Below are 22760 nucleotides of genomic sequence, written 5' to 3'. Positions count from 1 at the left end.
GATTTGAAGAAGCAACAGCGATAGGTGAGTACATTGATTTTGGACCCATGTTTGCATCTGAATAATCTTTCCTCCTGGAAAGAATTAAAAACAGGTCTGTTTTGAGTCTCATGATGATTCTCTTCTGGATCTGAAAAAAAAAACAGTGCAAATTTGTTTCTGATGTATTTTTCAATTTTATCAGATTTTTTCAGGTGAATGCAGTCGATACGTTCAAGTTTTTATATGATGACAGGACCTACACTTAGGGCTCAGTACTGATAACACTGCTGATATTGATGGAGTAGAAATAAGTGATGTATTGGCAGCTTTATCTGAGGCGAGAAGTCCTAGAACACCTACAAAAATGTTAGGATTCAGAGGAAGAAATATTTTTCTACCTCACCCAATCCTATTGCATTAACGAGGCTGAAGTTGGCTGCTTATTCGCCAGCTTAGGTGCTGCTGCTGTGATGTTATGCTGCCTTTCGCCTGTAGATGGCTCTCTATAGTCATTTTAAAAAATACTAATCCGAGTTGATTACTGCACATATCCTCAGTAAAGGGGAATATGAAAGTAATGATTATCCAAATTGCATTTTTGTATGAAACACATTTCAGAAAATCGAAAACCAATTTTCAAAACTCACAATAACACAAACTGGCATGTTAGACAACAAGTAAATAAGACAAAGGCAAAACGTGAATTCTCAAAGTCTCAAAATCTTGTATTTTGCAAGAAATATTATTATAGCAGTTTAAAATGGGACATTTAGAACATGGCATATGAGAATATATGGTTAACGGAGGATGAGCAAAGGGTGATGACACTTTCTGCTTATTGCTATGACCCTCCCTCCTGATTATAAAATCGTCTCACAATTCTGCCACTGAGGTGTGAGACACAATGTAACAGACTCTCAAAATCCTGAACTTCAGGAAATGTTGCTGTACCATTTTTAAAATATGACCCTCTGAATGTGGCATGAGAGAATTTATAGGGAAAAGCTAATTGCTCTTTCTGTTGTATTGCGATGGCCCCTGTTCAGAAAAAAACATCTCAGAATTCTGACACAAAGGTGTGAGACACAATGTAACAAATTATGAAAATCATGAAGCATAAGAAAATTTACTGTACCATTTTTTTAATATGACCCTCTGAACATGGCATGTGAGGATTTATAGTCAACAAAATAGCACCCCTTCTGCTGAATTACTTTTTCCCTCCTTCCTCGTTACCAAAACATCTTAGTATTCTGACACTAAGGTAAGACAGACAAAATCACTCATCACGAACATTTGTAATTTACAAAACTTTACTGTTGCATTTCTGCGTTGTGACATTCTGAACATGGCATGTTAAAGTATATAGAAAACCTAGATCAGAACAGGTTAAATGTAATTCATAGTGATTTATATTTTTTTAATTCTTTCTAAATGAAAAAATATGTTTTTCAGTGATTATGACACTTCGGTATTACATAAAATATGCTTCAATGCCAAAATAAATAATAATGGAAAAAATACCCACAGTGGACATTCATAGTTGTGATTATAGGAATGTTATATATCAGGTGGGTAGCTGTGTCAGCATGCGTAGGCTGCATAGGAAAAAGTAAAGGATTATTCCATGCTGAAAAGAGAAGAAAGGAAACATAACGTGTTGGCCGTGGAGCCTTCTTCAGGTGTGAGAAAGACAGGGCTGTAAGCAAAGATAATTTCCTTTATCTTTGCTTACTGCAGTTTAAAGACTTTAGGAAGTTTTACGGCTAACAGCTCCACATCAACTTCCTTTTATAACTAACCTCATCAGATCCCTCAACTCCCAACTCTTCCAATTTCTCACTTCAGAGAAGGATAAAAAACTCAATCATCCTCTACAGAGAAAAACCATCAACACCCCTACCACCTCCACCAATCCTAACCTAATCCTTGTTTTTACTATACCCTCTGACCTTTCCCTTTCACCCCTTTACATCCTCAGCTAACTTATTTTAAAATTACAATAGACTGTATAGTGTGTATGTTTAAAATTAAGGTAAATATGTAAAAATATCAAAATCCAACTGCACAGTGCTATCGTAACAATGCTTGTCAAGTTCTCAAACAAACCTGCATTGTATTTTTAAAATATTTCAGCAGAGGATTCAACTGGAGTATAAATGAAGATTCGACGATAATTTTTTTCTGGGGAGTTGCAATGTTGGGCATTATTGGACATTTCCCGGTGACCCTGACACGTGTTAAACACTCGCATTTCCTGCATATATTAAAATGGTTATGGTTTCGCTGAGAAATCCAATTGACTTAAGACAACGTTTATACTATAGAAGAATCCCATGCCTGGGTGGACTCGAACCACCAACCTTTCAGTTAAAAGCCAAATGCGCTAACCGATTGCGCCAAGTTTTGGGTTAAACAAAACTCTCTTACCGTTTATTTTGCCAGACGGTAATATTTCTGCTGCACTGATAACCAAGAATTGAATTTCATTTTTCGCAAGCTGTGTGAATTTAATCAAAAACAAGTTTTCCAGAAAGGAAATGAACACATGCATTTAACGAAATCAAGCCCTTTGTGATTGCCCGAAATGATACGTTCTGTACTACAAGATAGGAAGAAAGACACGGCTGGGAATTGAATCCCGGTTCTTTTGTTTACTAGAGAAGCAACTAGGCTACGGTGACAGGACGACCATCCCCTTTTACAGCCGCTTGGACACACCGCTCTGAGACATCTGCGTTCAGTAAGCGCTGAACCTGCGCTCAGAGCAAATTGCCTCTTTTACATAGCAGCCCCGACACTGAGAAACGAAGAGAACTGGGTTTTATCTGGCATTTTCATGTCCAATGCGTTTGATATCTCCCAAGGGCGACAGAGTTCTTTTGCGACACTTCTTCTTTTTTTATTTCTGTAGCTTTGATAAAAAAACGAGAAATCGTGCAAGGGAAAAATGTCTTTTTTTTCATAGAGAAAACGTGCACCAGGAAATGTTGTGTTGAGAAGAAATGATTTAACATGATACGTGACCTAATTTATCGGAGCAATTGCTCAACCAGCAAGGTCTGGAGAGGTTGGAGAGTCTGGTGGATGTGATAATTATACGGTGTTGTGAAAGAAAACAGTCTTTCTTTGAATTCTCAGTCAATCGGAATTTCAGTGCAAAACATAAACCCCTTGTCTGATTTAAAGAGATTATATTTTAAAACTCATAAAAAATCAGAAAACACATGTTTCTCACTTTGAAATTTTAGACGGAGCGGTGCATTACTAGTAGCGGCGCTGAGCATACTATGGGGAAATTCAGGGTATGTGAAATCCCAGCGGTTTAATAAACAACGCGTCTGATTTCGGATCATAAGATTGTAGGTTCGACTTCTACCTGGCTCGTGTACATTTTATTCAAGCTCCTCAGTAATAGATGTATATTATGTAATGAACCGCACCTGAAAGCAAACGTTGGGTCTGTTTCCTTTGTTTTCCAGCATGAAATAGCAAATCGTTACAAAAAGCACCTGCTAATGTCCAATAACGGGTTTTTTTTTTTCAAATTACATTTTCAGGCTTCAGGCACATTTTAATAAAACAAAAGTGTCCGGAAACTCATTAACTTTCAGGTTTGCTTGAACCTGTATTAAAAAAAGTTATCTGAAACTTCCGGGATTCCATTATCTGATGTAGCTGTCTCTAAAGTTGGACGTGATGTTAAGCAGATGTGAACTGTGCCTTTTCTCTTAAAAAAAAACAAGTTCTTTTTTCCCTCTTCACTCCAATGCTGGAGACTGTAAGCCTCTGTGAGCTCCACACTGCGTGTCCTGTACTGCTCTATTTTGTTTAGATTATCTATGTGGTGTACAGATAGAACTCAACTGCATGGTGTGAATTCCGTGTTCAGGACCAGCAGAACCTGAAAAAGTAACAGCTGACCTCGACGTGATTTGAACACGCAGCCTTCTGATCTGGAGTCAGACGCGCTACCGATGCGCCACGAAGTCACGGCTGTCCGTGCCTTTGAATTCCCCAAAGGAGACAAATCAGCTTCACAAAAAAAAAATCTCATGTGAAGTGCGCAGCTCTTCCGAAGAGAGTCTCTTCTTACCACATTTTATTCTTCCTGCGCAGCTCTTGTGCAGGTGTTGTTCTCAATTACAGATCCAGGAACACTGATTGTTTTTTCTATTTTTTTAAATTAAGTGCCCCATGGTGCAACGGTAGCACGTCTGACTCTAAATCCCCAAGTTCATTTTCAAAGTATATCGGAGTCAACTGATACTGATCAGGTTCTGCTGCTACTGAACCCGCAGTCTTCACCTTAAAGTTCAATTCCCCAAGCCTTTTGACCTTATATGTCCATCCCTTCTCGTCAAAACTCGTATTTTCACAGGGTACCCTTCAGAAATCGCAGTATAGAATGAAAAAACTCCAGTAGATCTCGGCCGCTGTTGGTGATTTTCCTTTTAAAATAAATGAATCTCTGGAAATTTTACGGAGTGTATCACTTTCACTGAGACCTAGAAGTGTTAAGCTGTACATGCGTCTTTGTGGCTCAGTTGTTAACCAAAAGGGTGGTGGTTTGAGCCCTTCCAGGGACGCTACGAGCCTTTTAACGTACACACCCTCCTCACTTCATTTCTCCACGGCCGGTCTTGTACCGCTAACAAATACAGAGCCCGTAGGAGGCAGTAAGCTCGTACTAGACCTCGTGAAACCCGACTGCTGCTAGTTGAATTTGTAATTTAATTTATTTCAACTTTTCTTTTCTGTCACTGACTTTTAGCAGGAAAGTCCACATCATACGTTTTGTGTGCAATTTATAAATGTGGTTCTATATTTTCCTTTTTCGCGTAGACGCTAGCATTGCAGATTTGAATGCGAAAGTACAAAAAATAGTCATGCTCCACTTTCTTGTGATAACGGTAAGTTTTCGGTATCTTTGCTTAATCCTTTTCGCTCAAACACTACAACTATCAAATAGGCAAACGTATCAAACTGTTGGCTAATTTATCACAGCCAGTCTGTTTTGCTCCACGATGCGCTGTAGCGAACGTGGGGTTCGTGAGGCAATAACCAAGAGAAAGTTCTTGGGCAGCACACACACAACAACTTATTTACGGAGCTCCTGTAGCCTTTTTTTCAGTGAGCCAGCACTCAGGGAAGATACTTTTACAACCCGTTCGACAAGGGTTAAACACACAAGGGCAGTAAAATGTATGACATCACATGCACAGATCTGAATGAATGTTTAGGCTGTTGGAAAAAAAAAGTAAATACTCAAATAGCCCATTTGTTTTTTGCCATTCTTACAAACGATCGACTGGCAAGCACTCCGCGAACGATTGGTTGGGCACCCCTGTGTTAATGCATTAAGCTTTGTTAACATTCAAATGATTTTGACTAATTTCACGTCATGTTCAGGAAAGCAAGAAAAGTTCTTCTGCATTTTCTGCAGTTTGACACGTAGAGCAACATGAGCTTGGAAAGCCGTATTCCTTCTTTTCACAGAAACGGCGAAAACGACAGGTGTTTAAACAGAGGGTGTCCCAATGTCTGGGACAACGCATTGTGATTTTGTATAAACGCAAATGGTTTCTGATTTAAGCGCAAATGTTCCTCATTTAAACGCAATGCTACCTCATTTAAAAGCCAACAACATTACTTTTTCTCCCTGGCGCTAATAAGCTACCACACATGGAGAAAAGAAAAGAAAATTCATATGTGCATAGGAAGGCAGAATAAAATCCAGAACTGTATTGGTGATATCGATAAACAGGGCTCATGTTCTCAATAAAACGTATTTGTATAAAACATTAAAATTCGTAAATATATATTTTTTAATTATGCAAAGTGTCTGTTAAACCATTCATGAAGGATTTTTTAGACAAAAAAACACACTATTATATGAGAAAATATATTTACTATATGTGCATTTAATTTCTTTTTTTAACAATTTCGATTCCAAGGTCGATAAAAATTGTTGCCCTGCTTTTTTGTCATAAATACACAAGCTTGTTATGTCTTGTGTCAGAAATAAACTGCATGAAATTCGCTAAAGCAACAAAAAGTAAGCCACAAAGAAGACAAACATTTGCGTTTATAATGCAATGTCATCTCGAGCCTTTAAAATGACTTTAAACGCAATTTGTTTTCCTCTGTGGCTCTAAGGCTTTGTCATTTAGGTGTGCTGTTTTTTACGTATTGTAAAAAAGTCGCTAAATCATACGAAACATAAAAACTCCTATTGTAAACAATTGACCATTCATATTCCTGAATTTTAAACCTATGGAGTATTTATACTTTGTCTTAGTATTTGTGAATAATACAGAGCTCCTTTTCAAAAGCTGTCAGTACGGTTTAGTGCTTAGGTCTCCTGGTTTTCACCCAGGCGGTCCGGGTTCGACGCTTAGTATAGGAGCGCATCTGTGTTGCCTTCTGGATCTCAAATGAGCAGCTCAGTACAGATAAAAGCCCCGAAGAGCAGCATGCGGAGTGCAAAAAAAAGTATAATAACGATCGTCTTAGTGTGTTAAGAGAGATACATTGCGCGTGGTGGGGAGGTGTGACTGGCAAAGAGTGTTGACCTTCGAAAAAAGGACTCTCGGGAAAATATTTCCACATCCTGAAGAGAAGATTGTCCCCATTTCTCTAGTCGGAACTCCTCTAATGCTAGAGAGCTGTAGAATGTGGAGTCTCCTATCCTGCTCTGGGGGTAGGGTGTACTGTCGTTGCCGTAGCGCGGTGGTTATCACGTTCACCTCACACGCGAAACGTCCCTGTTTTCGCTCTTTCAAACTGCTTGTGGAGTTATTGCACGGACCCATGTTGTCCTCGTGAATAATTATTAAACTAAACAGCCAGCAGCAGTGATATCACTCATCTTCTTCATTAATTTCCTTAGTGAACGGCCATGTCTGTGTCCGAGCGCCTGGTGCGAATAGTGAGATAAGCCATTGTTTTCCGATATTTTCCAGTGCGCTTATTTATCATTGTTTTAATTAATTGCTTACACTTATATTATAGTGCTTTTCTGGACACTCCCCTCCACCACCACTGTGCAGCATCCACCTGGATGATGTGACAGAAAGCATAGTTCACCAGAAAGCAGAGCAATATAGCCAATTGATAGAGGGGGATTATTAGGAGGCCATAATTGGTAAAGGCCAATGGGAAATTTACACCCCTACTCTTTTCAGGAGGCACACTGGAATTTTTACTGACTGCAGAGAGTCAGGATCTCACTTTTATATCTCATCCGAAGGACAGCGCCTGTTTACAGTACAGTGTCCCCGTCACTATACTGGGGCATTAGGACCCACATGGGCCACAAGGTGAGCACACCCCCTGCTGGCCCCACTAACACCTCTTACAATAGTTTTTCCCAGGAGGTCTCCCATCCAGGTACTGACCAGGCTCACATTTGCTTAGCTTCCATGGTTTGCCAGTTGTGAGTTGCAGGGTGATATGGCTGCTGGCTGGTTTTCATATTGAACGTGTTACCTGTAAAGTCAAAGTGACACTTTTACACATGAATTTTTGTATGAAAGCAAAGGTTTCACAATATTTATTTTATTAGAATACTAGTAAATCCTCTTATTCGCCATGCAATTTCTTGGCCTTCTGACAGGCATGTGTTTTTTAAAGAAACTCTACTGTATAAAAAATAGAGAGGAGCTAAGATACCAATAATGGTTGCAATAATGAGCACTGTTTTGATCATGCAGTTTCAGACTATAATGTGGCATGATATTCACTGCGTTTATCTGTGTCCTAGTGTCCAATGAAAATACATTTAAAGCAGAGTCCTTGATTCATTTACTCAAGCAAGGAAAGAAATTTGCTTCTTGATAATCTTTAACTGGACCAAATATATGCATTCCCATTTAGTGCTAGGTACCATTAAGGCAATTAGAGACCTTCTGTAAGATAATGACATACACTGCACCTAACATTGGGCTTGAACCTACGACCCTCAGATTAAGAGTCTCATGCTTTACTGACTAAGCAAGTCGGGCACAGATGCCAAATAGACCTGCTGTCATCAATTTGAAGAGGTAGCTGGCTTACAATTATGTTGTGACCAGGAGTCCAGTGCCTATCACGGTGTGGTGTGCTGATTATTCAATGCAGAGCAAATGTCAGTAGCCATTGAAATTAATGGTTGAAATCAAAAGCACTTTATTCTTTCACACAGTAACAGATACACATATAACATAGGACGATTTTCATACCGGGGTAAAGTTAGCTTCAAGTTCGAAAATGATTTTGGCACGCCTGTAGCATTTTCACGAAACCTCCTTCACGAAACCCAAAGTAAGGCTTGGAAAGGTCAGAATGCCTGCTTAGTGTGTAAAACACTTACTTGCAGCAGTGCCACATTCAATAAAACCACAAGAAAAAGAGATACAAGTGTATCAGTTTCAGGAAAAGGTAATGCACAATGGTTCTATTGGATGCAAGTGAAACCTTTTCTGAATGGAAATCAAGACAAAGATAATACTAAACACTGAATACTAATCATTTTTCTTTCATTTGTATTAACAGGACAGGAAATGGTGTTCCAATATACCAGGATCCAGGATATAACATATTTAGATTTTACAGATTACCATGGGACAGACCTCGAAGAGTTAGTACATTAACAATGGCCAATATATACACTTATTAGGGAGGGCAGATGGTGAGTGGAGAAGGTCTGTTCACCAGGTAAAAATATGATTCAAGTGAAGCTGGAAAAACCAGGAATGCCGTACAAGTTAAATCCAGTTTGAATCCAAGTAAAGCACGACAATGTATAACATGGTGGGAATATAGACCATATCCGAAAAGATTATCATCCAATTTATCCAAACTCAGAATACACAATGAAACTTATGACAGTTGGCTAATAACCGCTCTTAATAGAAATGAAACTGGACTCATTATGTGCATCACAACATATACTAGGAGCATCCCAGGACCCAGAGTATGAATTAGTACTGATTTTAATTACATCCAGATGGACTAATTTGAAACCTTTTTTATGGACAAATGGACTCGATGGACAATATTATTCAATGAAATGTATCAATGTTATCCAGAGGAAACACTGTGAATATAAACAATGTTTCAATCCAACAGCCTGTGGCTATAAAATACTAACAATATGTCCAACATTGATGACACCACCAACAGATGGACTTCTTAGGGAAGCAATGTTGCATGTTAAAATCATTACTTTAGAGGTAACTTATGTTTTAGCTAATGTTGTATTGCAATATAAAAAATGTAATCAATTGTAGAAACAAAACCAGTACTTTACAATGGCTGCAACAAAGCATATCTGTTACAACTTGCCCAATGAGGACCTGACACACCTCTTCGCATTACAGTGCAAAATCAGTAATCAGACACACCCCTACTCTTGGGTACTTTAACCTGCTTCACTCTCATCTCCCTGCTCAGTATTTGCTTGAACTTCTCGTGATACAATTCAGAGCCTTTTGCTATCTTGATTGCTTCTTGGTTATTCTAGACTTCTAGTTTGCTGACTCGACTTCGGTTTTGGATCTTGTTTTCGGATTGGTCTTTTGGATTGACTTCCTGGTTTTTTTAACTTGATACTTTTTGACTACGGATTATGGCATCCTGGTTTTCGGCTTCTTGTTTTCTCATCTCCCGCATACGGTCCATCTTTCGTCTTTCGTTTAAACAAAGTGTAGCAATATCCACACTAATTATAGATGACCCAATTATATCAAACTTAAATTGCACCAAGAAGTGCTCGGGGAAAAAAAAAAGTTTGTTTGGAGATATTGGAGGTCTTTTTGGAAGTTCAAATTTGGCTCTAATTTCTTGGAAAATTGCAAATACAGAAGCATGTGCTAACTAGGCATATGCTCAGCAGGCATTGCAAGGTCTGGGTTTAGCAGATAATGGAGAAAATATTTTTTTGCATGCTGTAAAGCTTTAGTAGAAATAGTGAATACATTAGGTCAAGGTATAGTGAAAAATACAATTATTCATGTGAAAATTTTGCTAGAGATCTATTAAATGCAGTCAAAAGTGAATTATTGGATATCAGATTAGGAGTAGTCCTAAATATACTATTGGAAATGCTTAAAAAGTTAGGCTTACAATGGTTCACTGACAAAAATGAATTAACAGAATTACAACAAAACCCACTACATGAGGTGACACTATTACAGTTCCATTTTTCTTAGTGTTTCCACAAGTATCACATAAGCATAGATACAAGAAAGTAAGGGATTTTGAGAGTTTGCGTGATTCCATATAAAGATATATTCCATATTAGATTCCATATAAAGATCAAGTAATGACTCGTGGTAAGAGAAGATCTATAGTAAACAGAAAGCATGACACTGCTTACTACAACTGATTGCTGTACTGAAACTCACCGTTATATTATAAGCAGTTGTAATACTTTACAGCCTTTATATAACAATTCTAAATTTATTTCTAGAATTGCATCCCTGTTAGGAACCTCACAATCAATACAAATGTCAGCCACGCAATGGTGTATCACAAGTAATAGGTTTATTCCATGCTGAAAAGAGAAGAAAGGAAGCAAATTTCAGCTGTGGAGCATTCTTCGGGTGTCACTGCTGTCAATGGTATATCATGTCTGACAAAGAAACCTATATATATGGGGATTTATTGTGACCAGAAAAGCACACTTCTGCATACAGTTAACAGATGCTTGTGCGAAGGACACAGTGTACAAACACCTGTTGTTGCAAAAAAAGAATCTGACACATACGCTGAACAAGCAGACTGTTGTGTTGCATATATGAAAGTCTGTAGCATGGATCAGCGGTTAGTCCTTAACATATTGATCATAAAATATGTGCTTCTCCAATACCATGTTAGGTACATAGAGGAGATGATTATAACGGTATAAAAGGGTGCTTTTGAACAATGGCAAGCAAATCAGATAGGATTACTCTGACAGTCTGATCTTGGGGAGGCCTCTTCATTATTAATAAACCTCTTTCAATCCTTCACTGAACTGCACTGTGCCTCTTTTCTCTACAACAGTACAGTTGGAGTTTCAGGTTCTTTTAGGTACAAAATTACTGCATAGTATAAATACTCAGATCATAGTTTTTTTTTTGAGCTTCTAATGTGACTACTCAATTAGGGGACTACCTTCTTTATTATTTTTTTCCTGTTTGAAAAAACAATTCTCCCACCCTTCCTATCCCAGGAAACAAGATGTGCAAATTTGTAGATACACACACACCTACTGTATATATTCTCATATAATGTTAAAAAAATGCCTTGCAAAAAATAATACTAGCCATTTTTGCAACGATTTAATTTAAACTGGGCCGAGTATCACTGTGCTAAAGGTAGAATGGTTGCAGTTGTTAAGTCCAGGAGACGTTCATAGCTTTGCCACTTGGGGCATCTTGTTATATTTTTGTTTCTGATGTAAAAAAAAGGTCGGGGGGGGGTTCCTTTCTTCAATATACTAACCTATAGTTTTGGTGGTATAACAACCACAGGCTTCCCGGTTTCTGGCCTCCACATCAGGACCTGCGCGTCGTTGGCATTGGGCTTCACCATGGCGTTGGGCGGAATGGGCTCGTTCCTGTCCAGGATCTGGGGCTGCTCCTGGGCGGTGGGCTCCAGCAGCTTGGCACGCTGGCCCAGGGGTTTGCCGGGGTCGATCTCGATCTGCAGCTGCATCCTCCACTTGATGGTCTTCAGGATGAAGTGCTCCCTGCTGGCCTGGTTGATGGCCACCAGCCAGGTGATGAAGCTCTGGTCCCTGCGGATATTGGTCAGCTGGGACTGGTTGCTGTTGCTCACGGGCACGCCCCAGGACACACTGGGGTTGAAATTGTCGTCCATGGTGACGTTGAACTCTGTGTCCTTCATGGTGGGGCTGGTGAAAATGTAGATCTCTTTCTTATTGCCATACCAGGGGTAGTTCACCCCATCAGAGTCACTTATTACTTGAATTTTACCATCCCTTAAATCAGGGATCTCCCAGCTAGACCTAAAACAAAACACACCAATTAATAGATCAGCACATCAACATGTAACACAGCAACAGTGCAAGTTTGACACTTTCCCCCTTTATAGTAACACACAAGTCTATGGTGGCTGGATTGATTAGCTACTATAGTGTTTCTAATTGGGTCATCATTACTTTGAGTTCCTGAGATCATATTGTTGAATATTCTGATCACTTATGGATCAAAAACTCACACAAACTGAACTGTAGGAAAAATAGTCAAAATGATTAGAGTAGTTGAAAACATTAATGGTGGCTTGTACCAATTGATGATGCTCATAACATATGGTACTTCCTGAATTTGCCTAAAATATCCAAGGCTTTTGCACAGCAAGAACTAAGGAAGAATTTTCCAGCAGGAAAATGTGTTCCCATCTGACAAGAAAATATATATATATACAGTGGTGTGAAAAAGTGTTTGCCCCCTTCCTGATTTCTTATTTTTTTGCATGTTTGTCACACTGAAATGTTTCAGATCATCAAACAAATTGAAATATTAGACAAAGATAACACAAGTAAACACAAAATGCAGTTTTTAAATGAAGGTTTTTATTATGAAGGGAAAAAAAAATCCAAACCTACATGGCCCTGTGTGAAAACGTGATTGCCCCCTAAACTGGTTGGGCCACCCTTAACAGCAACAACTGCAATCAAGCGTTTGCGATAACTGGCAATGAGTCTTTTACAGCGCTGTGGAGGAATTTTGGCCCACTCATCTTTGCAGAATTATTGTAATTCAGCCACATTGGAGGGTTTTCGAGCCTTAACCGCTTTTTTAAGGTCATGCCACAACATCTCAATCGGATTCAGGTCAGGACTTTGACTAGGCCACTCCAAAGTCTTCATTTTGTTTTTCTTAAGCCATTCAGAGGTGGATTTGCTGGTGTGTTTTGGATCATTGTCCTGCTGCAGAACCCAAGTGCGCTTCAGCTTGAGGTCATGAACAGATGGCCGGACATTCTCTTTCAGGATTTTTTGGTAGACAGCAGAATTCATGGTTCCATTTACCACAGCAAGTCTTCCAGGTCCTGAAGCAGCAAAACAGCCCCAGACCATCACACTACCACCACCATATTTTACTGTTGGTATGATGTTCCTTTTCTGAAATGCTGTGTTACTTTTACGCCAGATGTAATGGGACACACACCTTCCAAAATGTTCAACTTTTGTCTCGTCAGTCCACAGAGTATTTTCCCAAAAGTCTTGGGGATCATCAAGATGTTTTCTGGCAAAACTGAGACGAGCCTTTATGTTCTTTTTGCTCAGCAGTGGTTTTCGTCTTGGAACTCTGCCATGCAGGCCATTTTTGTCCAGTCTCTTTCTTATGGTGGAGTCATGAACACTGACCTTAACTGAGGCAAGTGAAGCCTGCAGTTCTTTGGATGTTGTTGTGGGGTTTTTTGTGACCTCTTGGATGAGTCGTCGCTGCGCTCTTGGGGTAATTTTGGTCCGCCGGCCACTCCTGGGAAGGTTCACCACTGTTCCATGTTTTTGCCATTTGTGGATAATGGCTCTCACTGTGGTTCACTGGAGTCGCAAAGCTTTAGAAATGGCTTTATAACCTTTTCCAGACTGATAAATCTCAATTACCCTTTTTCTCATTTGTTCCTGAATTTGTTCGCAGCATGATGTCTAGCTTTTGATGATCTTTTGGTCTACTTCACTTTGTCAGGCAGGTCCTATTTAAGTGATTTCTTGATTGAGAACAGGTGTGGCAGTAATCAGGCCTGGGTGTGGCTAGAGAAATTGAACTCAGCTTTCCAAAGATGTGATAAACCACAGTTGATATATGTTTTAACGGGGGGGGGGGGGCAATCACTTTTTCACACAGGGCCATGTAGGTTTTGATTTTTTTTTCCCCTTAATAATAAAACCCTCATTTAAAAACTGCATTTTGTGTTTACTTGCGTTATCTTTGTCTAATATTGCAATTTGTTTGATGATCTGAAACATTTCAGTGTGACAAACATGCAAAAAAATAAGAAATCAGGAAGGGAGCAAACACTTTTTCACACCACTGTATATACACCTGTTTGACCTGTATTGGCTTTAACTGACAGAAGTCATACTCATTCTTAATATCCCATGCATCTGTTTTTGTTAAAAATAAACATAGGATCGCACTGGTATCACACAAGTCCTGCATCCTCTTTGGATAACTCTGCAGTACCAGTGATTCAGATGTGGCAAGATTTGTTCAGATATGCCCATGAACTTTTTTGAAAAGTAAATCCATCATCTATCCACACATATTATAACTGCTTCATCCAATTCAGAATAGCAGGGGAGCCTATCCCGGTAAGCAAAATGCACAAGGCAGGATACACCTTAGATGGGACACCAGTCCCTCACACACACACACACACAAGGGCCAATTTTCCCCAGAAGGCAACTAATCCACCAGTATGTCTTTGGACTTTGGGAAAAAACCCTCCCTATATTCATTAGAAGATACAACTCTATATACACCCTAAGAATTGAACTCAGAGATGGTGTAATGCTAACCACTGTGCCACTTAGAAGTTGTTGCACATTCTGTAATTCCCCCCCCCCACAAAAAAAAAATAAAAATTGTCAATTATTTTCTTTTAAATCCCCCCCTCATCCAATTTAGATTCTCCATAGTTTAACAGGCCTGCATTTACAGCAGCTCCTAAAACCAGCACAGGAAAGATATAACCCAGCAACCTTGCAGGAACCTGTGCTTGTCAGAGTTATCTGCTATTTTTCACTTCACAGGCCCCACAGATACCAATGGAGTCACCACTGCCTGGGGGACTGACACGGCTCTCACAGCTGCTGACAGATTGAAATCTGATGATCCAATGGATGTTTTTGATATGCAGGAGACTGAAGGAAATGACCAGCATCATCAGGAAAGCAAGATCATCCTCAGTACCTGGGTCAAGTGTGCAAATACTGTCTAAAAGTAACAAGAGTGCTATGGAGGCTTTTAAGGGTTGTATAGAAAAGAGGCAGATTGGCATGTAGTGGAGGTATGTTTCATACCAAAGCGGGAGAATGCCTAGGGCATAGGACTATAGAACTATATCTTTGCTGAATGTGGAAGGAAAGATCTTTCTGGCAATTGTGGCAAGATGACTTACTGACTACATGCTGCTTAACAAGTACATGGATATATTAGTGCAGAAAGGAGGCAAAAAAAGGAATAGGGAACTAACAGTACTATGGCTGGACCTAGCCAATGGATATGGCTCATTACGACATAAATTAGTGCATCTGACAAGTAAGATGTAAAATGGCGAGTAAGATGGAGCTGACAGTGAAGGCTGGCGTCCTGCAAGTGTCCTGCGAGCATCCATTCGTCCTTGTTTATTTAGTTTTGTTGTTTTTTGTACTGCTAACTGCACGTACTGTTTGCTCGGTGATTAGATATGACCAACAAACACTTATGGACATAAGATCGAATACTGACAAAGTTAAATCTACACCAATAATTACTGCCGACTATGGACTGTGGTGTCTCACCTGTACTGGGAAGAAGATGGCGTCGTAGGAAGAGGGGTAAACGGGCAGGCGTTCTGGTAATACTGAGGCAGCGGAGCAATCGTGCCCAGCTCCCGAGTATACTTCTTGCTAATGTTCAGTCACAATAAGCTGGATGAACTGAAAGCAAGGCTTTCTTTCCAATGGGACATCAAGAACTGCAACGTGCTGGCTCTTACTGAAACTTGGCCTGACCCATCTGTTCCGGACTCTGCTATCCTTACGACTGACTGGCAGATCTTCCACAGAACTGCCAGAAATATCAATCTGTATGCAGACTATGTTACTGGCTGCATCAACAAATGCATTGAAGACATGGTTTCCAGGATTATTGTTCACACATACCCAAATCAAAAACCATGGGTAAATGGAAAGATACATGCCAAACTTAAAGCTAGGACAACCATTTTCAAATCTAGCAAATTGGATAAATATAAAAAAAATCCAGATACGACCTCAAGAAAGCCATCAAAAGAGCTAAATACAACTATAGAGTTTATAAAAAGTTTATAAAAAGACCAATCCACACAAGGCTCCCGGCCCTGGCCATGTTCTGAAGTCATGTGCAGACAAGTTGGCAGATGTCTTCTCAGACATACTCAATCTTTCTCTAGCTCAGTACATAGTTCCTTCCTGCTTTAAGAAAGGCACCATTGTCCCCGTTCCTAAGAAACAGAGTCAGGTGTCTAAATGACTACTGCCCCGTTTCACTTACATCAATTATCAAGTGCTTCGAGTGGTTGGTCAAAGCATTCATCACCTCCTCACTGCCTGATACACTTGACCCATTAGTATTTGCGTATCGCCAGAACAGGTCAACAGAGGATGCTATAGCCACTGCCCTCCATACTGCCCTCTCACAAGGGGATAAGAAAGGAACATATGTGAGAATGCTGTTTGTTGATTACAGCTCAGCATTCAATACCATAGTGCCCTCAAAGCTCGTCATCAAGGTCCAGGACCTGGGACTGAACATCTCCCTCTGTTACTGGATCCTAGACTTCTTGATGTCCGCAGGTGGTGAGGGTGGGCACCAACATACAGTGGTGCTAGAAAGTTTGTGAACCCTTTAGAATTTTCTGAATTTCTGCATAATTCTGACCTAAAATGTGATGAGATCTTCATCTAAGTCATAGAAATATACAAAGAGAACCCAATAAAACAAATAACACACAAAAGGATATACTTTTTCATTCATTTATTGATCAAAATGATCCAACATGAAATGTCTGTCAGAAAAAGTATGTGAACTTATGCTTTACATAAATTTACAAATGTATGTAGAAAGTCAGAAAATTCTAAAGGGTTCACAAACTTTCTATGCTCTACCCAGACTCTAAAAACTGGAGCCCCCCCATGGCTGTGTGCTTAGCCCTCTCCTCTACTCCTTATTTACTCATGATTGTGTCGTCAGGCGTAACTCAACTCCATCATCAAGTTTGCGGATGATACAACAGCCATCGGCCTGATCACAGATGGTGAAGGGTCTGCGTACAGGGAGGAGGTTGAAACCCTGGCAGCATGGTGCCAGGAGAACAACCTCTCTCTGAACATCAGTAAGACTAAGGAAATTATTGTGGATTATAGGAACCAATAGGGAGATCACATACCTATTTATATCAATGGGACTGCAGTGGAGAGGGTCAGCAGTTTAAAGTTCCTGGGAGTTAACATCTCAGAGGACTTTACCTGGACCCACCACACCAACATCGTGGTCAAAACAGCACGGCAGCGCCTGTTCTTTGTCCGAAGGCTAAAGATGTTCAGAATGCCATCACATATCCAAGCCAGCTTCTGCAGGTGCACTATTGAGAGTATCCTGATTGGCTGCATCACTGCCTGGTATGGAAACTGCTCCACCTGAAATCGCACTGCACCAAGTACCACAGAGGGTGGTGAAGTCAGCGCAGCTCATTACCGGCTGTAAGGTACCAGACATCCATGATATCTTCTCAGCTAGATGTCTTAAGAAGTCCAGATCCATTCTCAAGACCCCAGTCATCCTAGTATCGAAGCATTCAAGGCTGCTAAATAGCCAACCTGCAGCTTCAGCAAATCACTGTAATGGCTGCATGGACATACTGTACAGTTTTCATTGTATTTCTTTGTATTTGGTGTACTGCACTACTTGGACATAATGTATTGCATACACCCTGGACACATAACAGCTCTATTTATATTGAGTTTTGTTGTAGTTCATCTTATTCATATTCTATGTTACTTAATTTAGTCATTTTTATGACCCCCCCCCCTCGTAGAAAAGGAATTGCATTGCCGGCATGTACTGCTGCACACTGTATTGTTGTGCATTTGAGAAACGTTGATTGAGATACTGGATGTTTACAGACAAGTCACAGGGTCACTGCTGAGCACTGAGCTGAAAATACACTGATTTGAAATTCAACAAACAAACAAACAAACCACAGAAAACTGGACAAGTGTCTTTGTCCTGGTCAGTCAGATAAGTGGCTCACCCACACTGAAACTAACACTGTCCATGCTCTTGGACAAACCGTCCTATCTTTACTGGCTTTAAATCACTGCAGGACTGGGTAAGTGCTGTTTTGACAATAATTTGTTCCCTGGACTTGGACATTGAATACAAGAAGCTCCTTATACAGTATACCAAGATGAGAGTGTCAGCAAATCCTATAAATGCAACGTGTAGTGTGCACAGTGTCACTAGTAGTAGTGACATTGCATATGACTATTTAGAGAAGGTTAAGCTGCAACATGGTAATAAAAAGATTACTGTACGGCAGAACACATTTGTGTACATCTTTACAGTAAGCACTGATTGAATATGTACTGTAGCAGCATTTCCTTTTTTATTACAGGTACATAAAAACAAAAGATTAAATATGTGTCTTTTCGTATTTGCGTCTTCTTCTTTCTCATTTCTCTCAATCCCTTCCCTGTCACTCTTCATTTCAGAGACACAAAAGGGTTTCTCCAGAGGGAAATTTGAGTCCAGGCTACTGGTGCTGAATCTATTAAGAACCATGTTAACAAGTACTCTGCTGGGAAATGTGAAATTTCTGAGAATATTCACATCTTGACTTGTGCCACTGTTTCAGGCGTTTTAATATAGACCTTGTCACTTTCTCCACAGCAATTCTCTTAATTTGGTACTAATCCAGAAACCATTGCTGAGCTCATTAGAGCAGTTTGCAAACATCTCAATCTAGCTGACCATGGCGTAGGACGAATGCAATTAGTTTTGATTAAGAAACTAAACATCAAATGATACATTAATTTTTCCTCCCCTAAATAATACCAGTTTTGAACATGTTTTGATAGGTCCACTTCACAGTCATTAGAGTTCAGTTATTTTACCTTCAAATACAACCAGAACATGTTCCAGCCATGTAGCTACAGTAGTTCCTGGCTAAAGATCATGATTGAAATAAAGGCAAACATTCACAGGCAACTATGAATGGTGAAAGCAGAGCACCATTTCATAACAGCAGTTATGAAAATAACAGCACACGTAGGATTAATATACTACCTGTTAGTGATCCCTTAGACAGTTCACTGAGGATATAAAATACCTGATAATCTCATACTCTTCAGCAAAGCAAGAGGTACTGGAAGTTACTGAGGAAAGCTTTCAAAAATAAAAACAGATACAAATAAATCCAGCCATTTTATTTCTTAAGATGTGTAAAAATATATTAGAATGTAACTCTATACTTCTATTATATAAACTGTATGTATAAATATTGCATAGTATGAACATGCTAAATGCTAATTAACTTCACTTTTATTTAAGCTGATCATACTGATGGTTACACTAAATCTAAAAGTGAAACCAAAAAGTTTGCTGTCTTGACACATGAAACTTTTTAATTTAGGACTCAGTAAAAGAAATCTGCACCACTTGTGAATTAGCCGATAACACAAGAACACTGCAATAACTCAAGTAGCACTGCCAGCTTGGGGTTCTAGGGGCGCTGTGCTGTGCCATGCTGGAAGTTTGGAAGAAGGTTATACAAACAGTGAAGCTGGGCTCTTCCATACTGAGCCATGTTAACATTAACCTCACAGTTAAGACTATATACAGGGCTGCAAATACTATCCACTAGACGTAGAATTCAGGGAAGTGGGGGACACAGTGCAGAGAGTGCAAGGCAGGACACGCCCCGGACAGGACGCCAATCCATCACAACACACACACACACACACACACACACACACACACACACACACACACACACACACACACACACACACACACACACACACACCAGGGCCAATTTCCCAGAGGCCAATTTATCAACCAGCATGACTTTGGACTGTGGGATAAAAACCCATGTGAACATGGGGAGAACATACAAACTCCACGCAGACAGCACCCCAGGAACTGAACCTTAGACAATGGAGTCCACCATGCTGCCCTGGATTTGATCATTCTGCTTTATTTCTGTGTACAATTTATATTACAATTGTAAAGTAAACATTCTAAATGCCTGGTTACTTTTCCCTTGCTACTTAACAGAACCTTCCTGTACATTATACTCTTTTTCTACCACACAGCCACCAATTAATGATCTACCTCAAAGGAGGAAAGCAGCTCTTGGATGACCAAATACTTGGGTGTAATTTTTTGTACATAGGCCTTGTTTGAAAATTTCTGCCTGCACAGGCAAATTACAAGAAGGAAAAAAGAATAATGTATTTTGCTGTATTTCTTATAAGTTGAATAATAATAATAAATATAATAATTGCTTACACTTATATAACGCTTTTCTGGACACTCCACTCAAAGCGCTTTACAGGTAATGGGGACTCCCCTCTGCAACCACCAATGTACCGCATCCACCTGGGTGATTCGACGGCAGCCATAGTGCGCCAGAACGCTCACCACACATCAGCAATCAGTGAGGAGGAGAGCACAGTAATGAAGCCAATTCATGGATGGGGATTATTAGGAGGCCATGATTGGTAAGGGCAAATGGGAAATTTGACCAGGACACCGGGGTTACACCCCTAATCTCTTTTCAAGAAGCACCCTGGGATTTTTAATGACCACAGAGAGTCAGGACCTCGGTTTTACATCTCATCCGAAGGACAGCACCTGTTTACAGTACAGTGTCCCCGTCACTATACTGAGGCATTCGGACCCACATGGAGTTTCAAAAGTGGGTAAGAGGGGTTTGAAGTAAGGTAAAGCATAACTGCCTGTTTAATTCACCCCTTACTGTCTACATTCAATCAATATAAGGCACAGACTAATGTTAAGGAACAAGTAATACATTTATTACATGCTGAAAAGAATAATGGAAAAGACAGAAAACACAACGTGAGCCTGTCTCTCAATAATAATAATCCAGTGTGTGATCTCCTGTCCCAGCCTGAGGAACAGACAGTGAGCCTGTTTCTCAATAATAATAATCCAGTGTGTGATCTCCTGTCCCAGCCTGAGGAACAGACAGTGAGCCTGTCTCTCAATAATAATAATAATAATAATAATAATAATAATAATAATAATAATAATCCAGTGTGTGACCTCCTGTCCCAGCCTGATGAACAGACAGTGAGCCTGTCTCTCAATAATAATAATCCAGTGTGTGATCTCATGTTCTAGCCTGAGGAACAGACAGTGAGCCTGTCTCTCAGTAATAATAATACAGTGTGTGATCTCCTGTCACAGCCTGAGGAACAGACAGTGAGCCTGTCTCTCAATAATAATAATACAATGTGTGATCTCCTGTCACAGCCTGAGGAACAGTGAGCAGTCGTAATAGTTACAGCTTTCCTTATTTAGCTCAGCAGCTTTTATTTCGCCCGCGGCAAGAAGTGCAAGCAACTTGTGAAAACAGATTGGGTTTGCTGTGTTCAACCGGTTTGGTTTCTTCGTTTTGTAAAGCCGAAACGTTGCGTTTAATTTCTTTTTTCAGCATGGAATAAAAGTATTACTTGTCCCTTTGCACCTTATGCATGCTGACGCAGCTACCCACCTGAACTATAGAATAATGTTATCAGACTTGCGTCTGTTCACCAATTTATACAGGCTGTAGGAAGTCAAAAGATTCTGAAACGTTTTTGTAGATACTGTATATTGTAGCAGGTTGTGCTGAGCATTTTCAGTTTTGTGTTTTTATGCGGTAAAGCATTTCTTAGAGGTTACATAGAAACGTGTTTTTATAGGGCTATACATATTTCTTACTGAAGTCTAGTAGATAGCCCCAATAAGCCATTGTATATACAGTATATATAATGTGAACATCAGCGCGCTTGCTAACGCGGTACTTACGTTCCTTCATCCCCGTATTCATTGTAAAACTGCATGTGGTTGCACGCTTGAATCCAGCCCACGGTCCAGGTCTCCTTAGCAGCGATGGGCGGCACCAGTACCCGGGCCGAAGCTCGGAAATACGGGGTTGTGTACCGCAGAGCAGAGAAGGATTCGTAGATGCTGGTGGGATTTGAGTCTATGATAGAATTCACTTCAAGAACGGCAATGCTTTCACGGAAACGTTTGGGAAAACTCTGGCTAGAGCCTATTGCATTGAATATCACTAGAACTCCCAAGAACGGCAACAGACGCATGAAAAACATAGTCACTGATTTTGTCTCCACTCAAGGAAATATATATATATTTTTAAAGAAGGTGTTACGGTCAGTCTTCCTAAACAGAAGATTGGATCCTATGTGGGTTCAGTAGACAGAACAATAACCAGGAACTTCCTCGGTAGTGATTTCGCAATCCGAAAGATTTGCTCAAAAACGGAAAAAACAGACAAGTTCGAATGTTACACAAAGCCGCAATCCGAGAAACGAAATAAAAATACTAAAAGGGGTCCGAAAACAAGAAGTCACTCTAAATGAACAGCCAACAGTAAGGGAAGATCAAAAGTCAAACGCAATACTAAGCGAGGAGGATGAGCGGCGCTTAAATGCATTGAGAGGAGCGGGTGTGTCAGCAAGAGAGCAAAGCGGTAGGTTAGGTGGTTATCGATGTCTCTGCCTACGTTTTGATCGGGACGTCTGGGTCTTAACCGAAGGTCTTCACGGCACATAGCCTAGCGTTATCGCGATGGTTAGATATCCTGTTGCAGTTTCAAATTTTTTACTAGTCTTGAAAAATATCCACTCCCGGCACATGTTCTGTATAAGAAACTTACTGCACGTTTTATGCCAAATCAATATTTCTATACTGGAAAGCTAAGGAGGTCCAGCATTTGTAATAATAATAATAATAATAATAATAATAATAATAATAATAATAATAATAATAATAATAATAATATTCTAG

General features: G+C 39.9%; 1 protein-coding gene and 1 non-coding gene across 3 annotated transcripts; both read right to left on the bottom strand.

Moving 5' to 3' along the window:
- LOC138242817 (protein FAM78A-like) lies at positions 1-22453 on the bottom strand. Of its 2 annotated transcripts, XM_069198375.1 has the most exons (3): positions 21759-22453; positions 11452-11977; positions 1-130 (listed from the first exon to the last, which is right to left on the bottom strand). In XM_069198375.1, exons 1-2 carry the CDS (start codon positions 22061-22063, stop codon positions 11452-11454), a joined length of 831 nt encoding a protein of 276 aa, XP_069054476.1. In that variant the 5' UTR covers positions 22064-22453; the 3' UTR covers positions 1-130. The 2 variants fall into 2 exon arrangements, with proteins under 2 accessions (XP_069054476.1, XP_069054474.1); XM_069198373.1 differs by lacking the exon at positions 1-130 and having other exon boundaries at positions 8128-11977.
- trnaw-cca (transfer RNA tryptophan (anticodon CCA)) lies at positions 3903-3974 on the bottom strand. The gene has a single exon. It is a non-coding gene; the product is annotated as a tRNA-Trp (tRNA).
- Positions 22454-22760: the final 307 nt, after the last annotated feature.

This window comes from Lepisosteus oculatus, chromosome 14 (assembly GCF_040954835.1).
Source record: "Lepisosteus oculatus isolate fLepOcu1 chromosome 14, fLepOcu1.hap2, whole genome shotgun sequence".
NCBI classification, from domain to species: Eukaryota; Metazoa; Chordata; class Actinopteri; order Semionotiformes; family Lepisosteidae; genus Lepisosteus; species Lepisosteus oculatus.
Note: the sequence above shows the minus strand (reverse complement) of the source record. Positions and strands in the feature narration are given on the sequence as shown.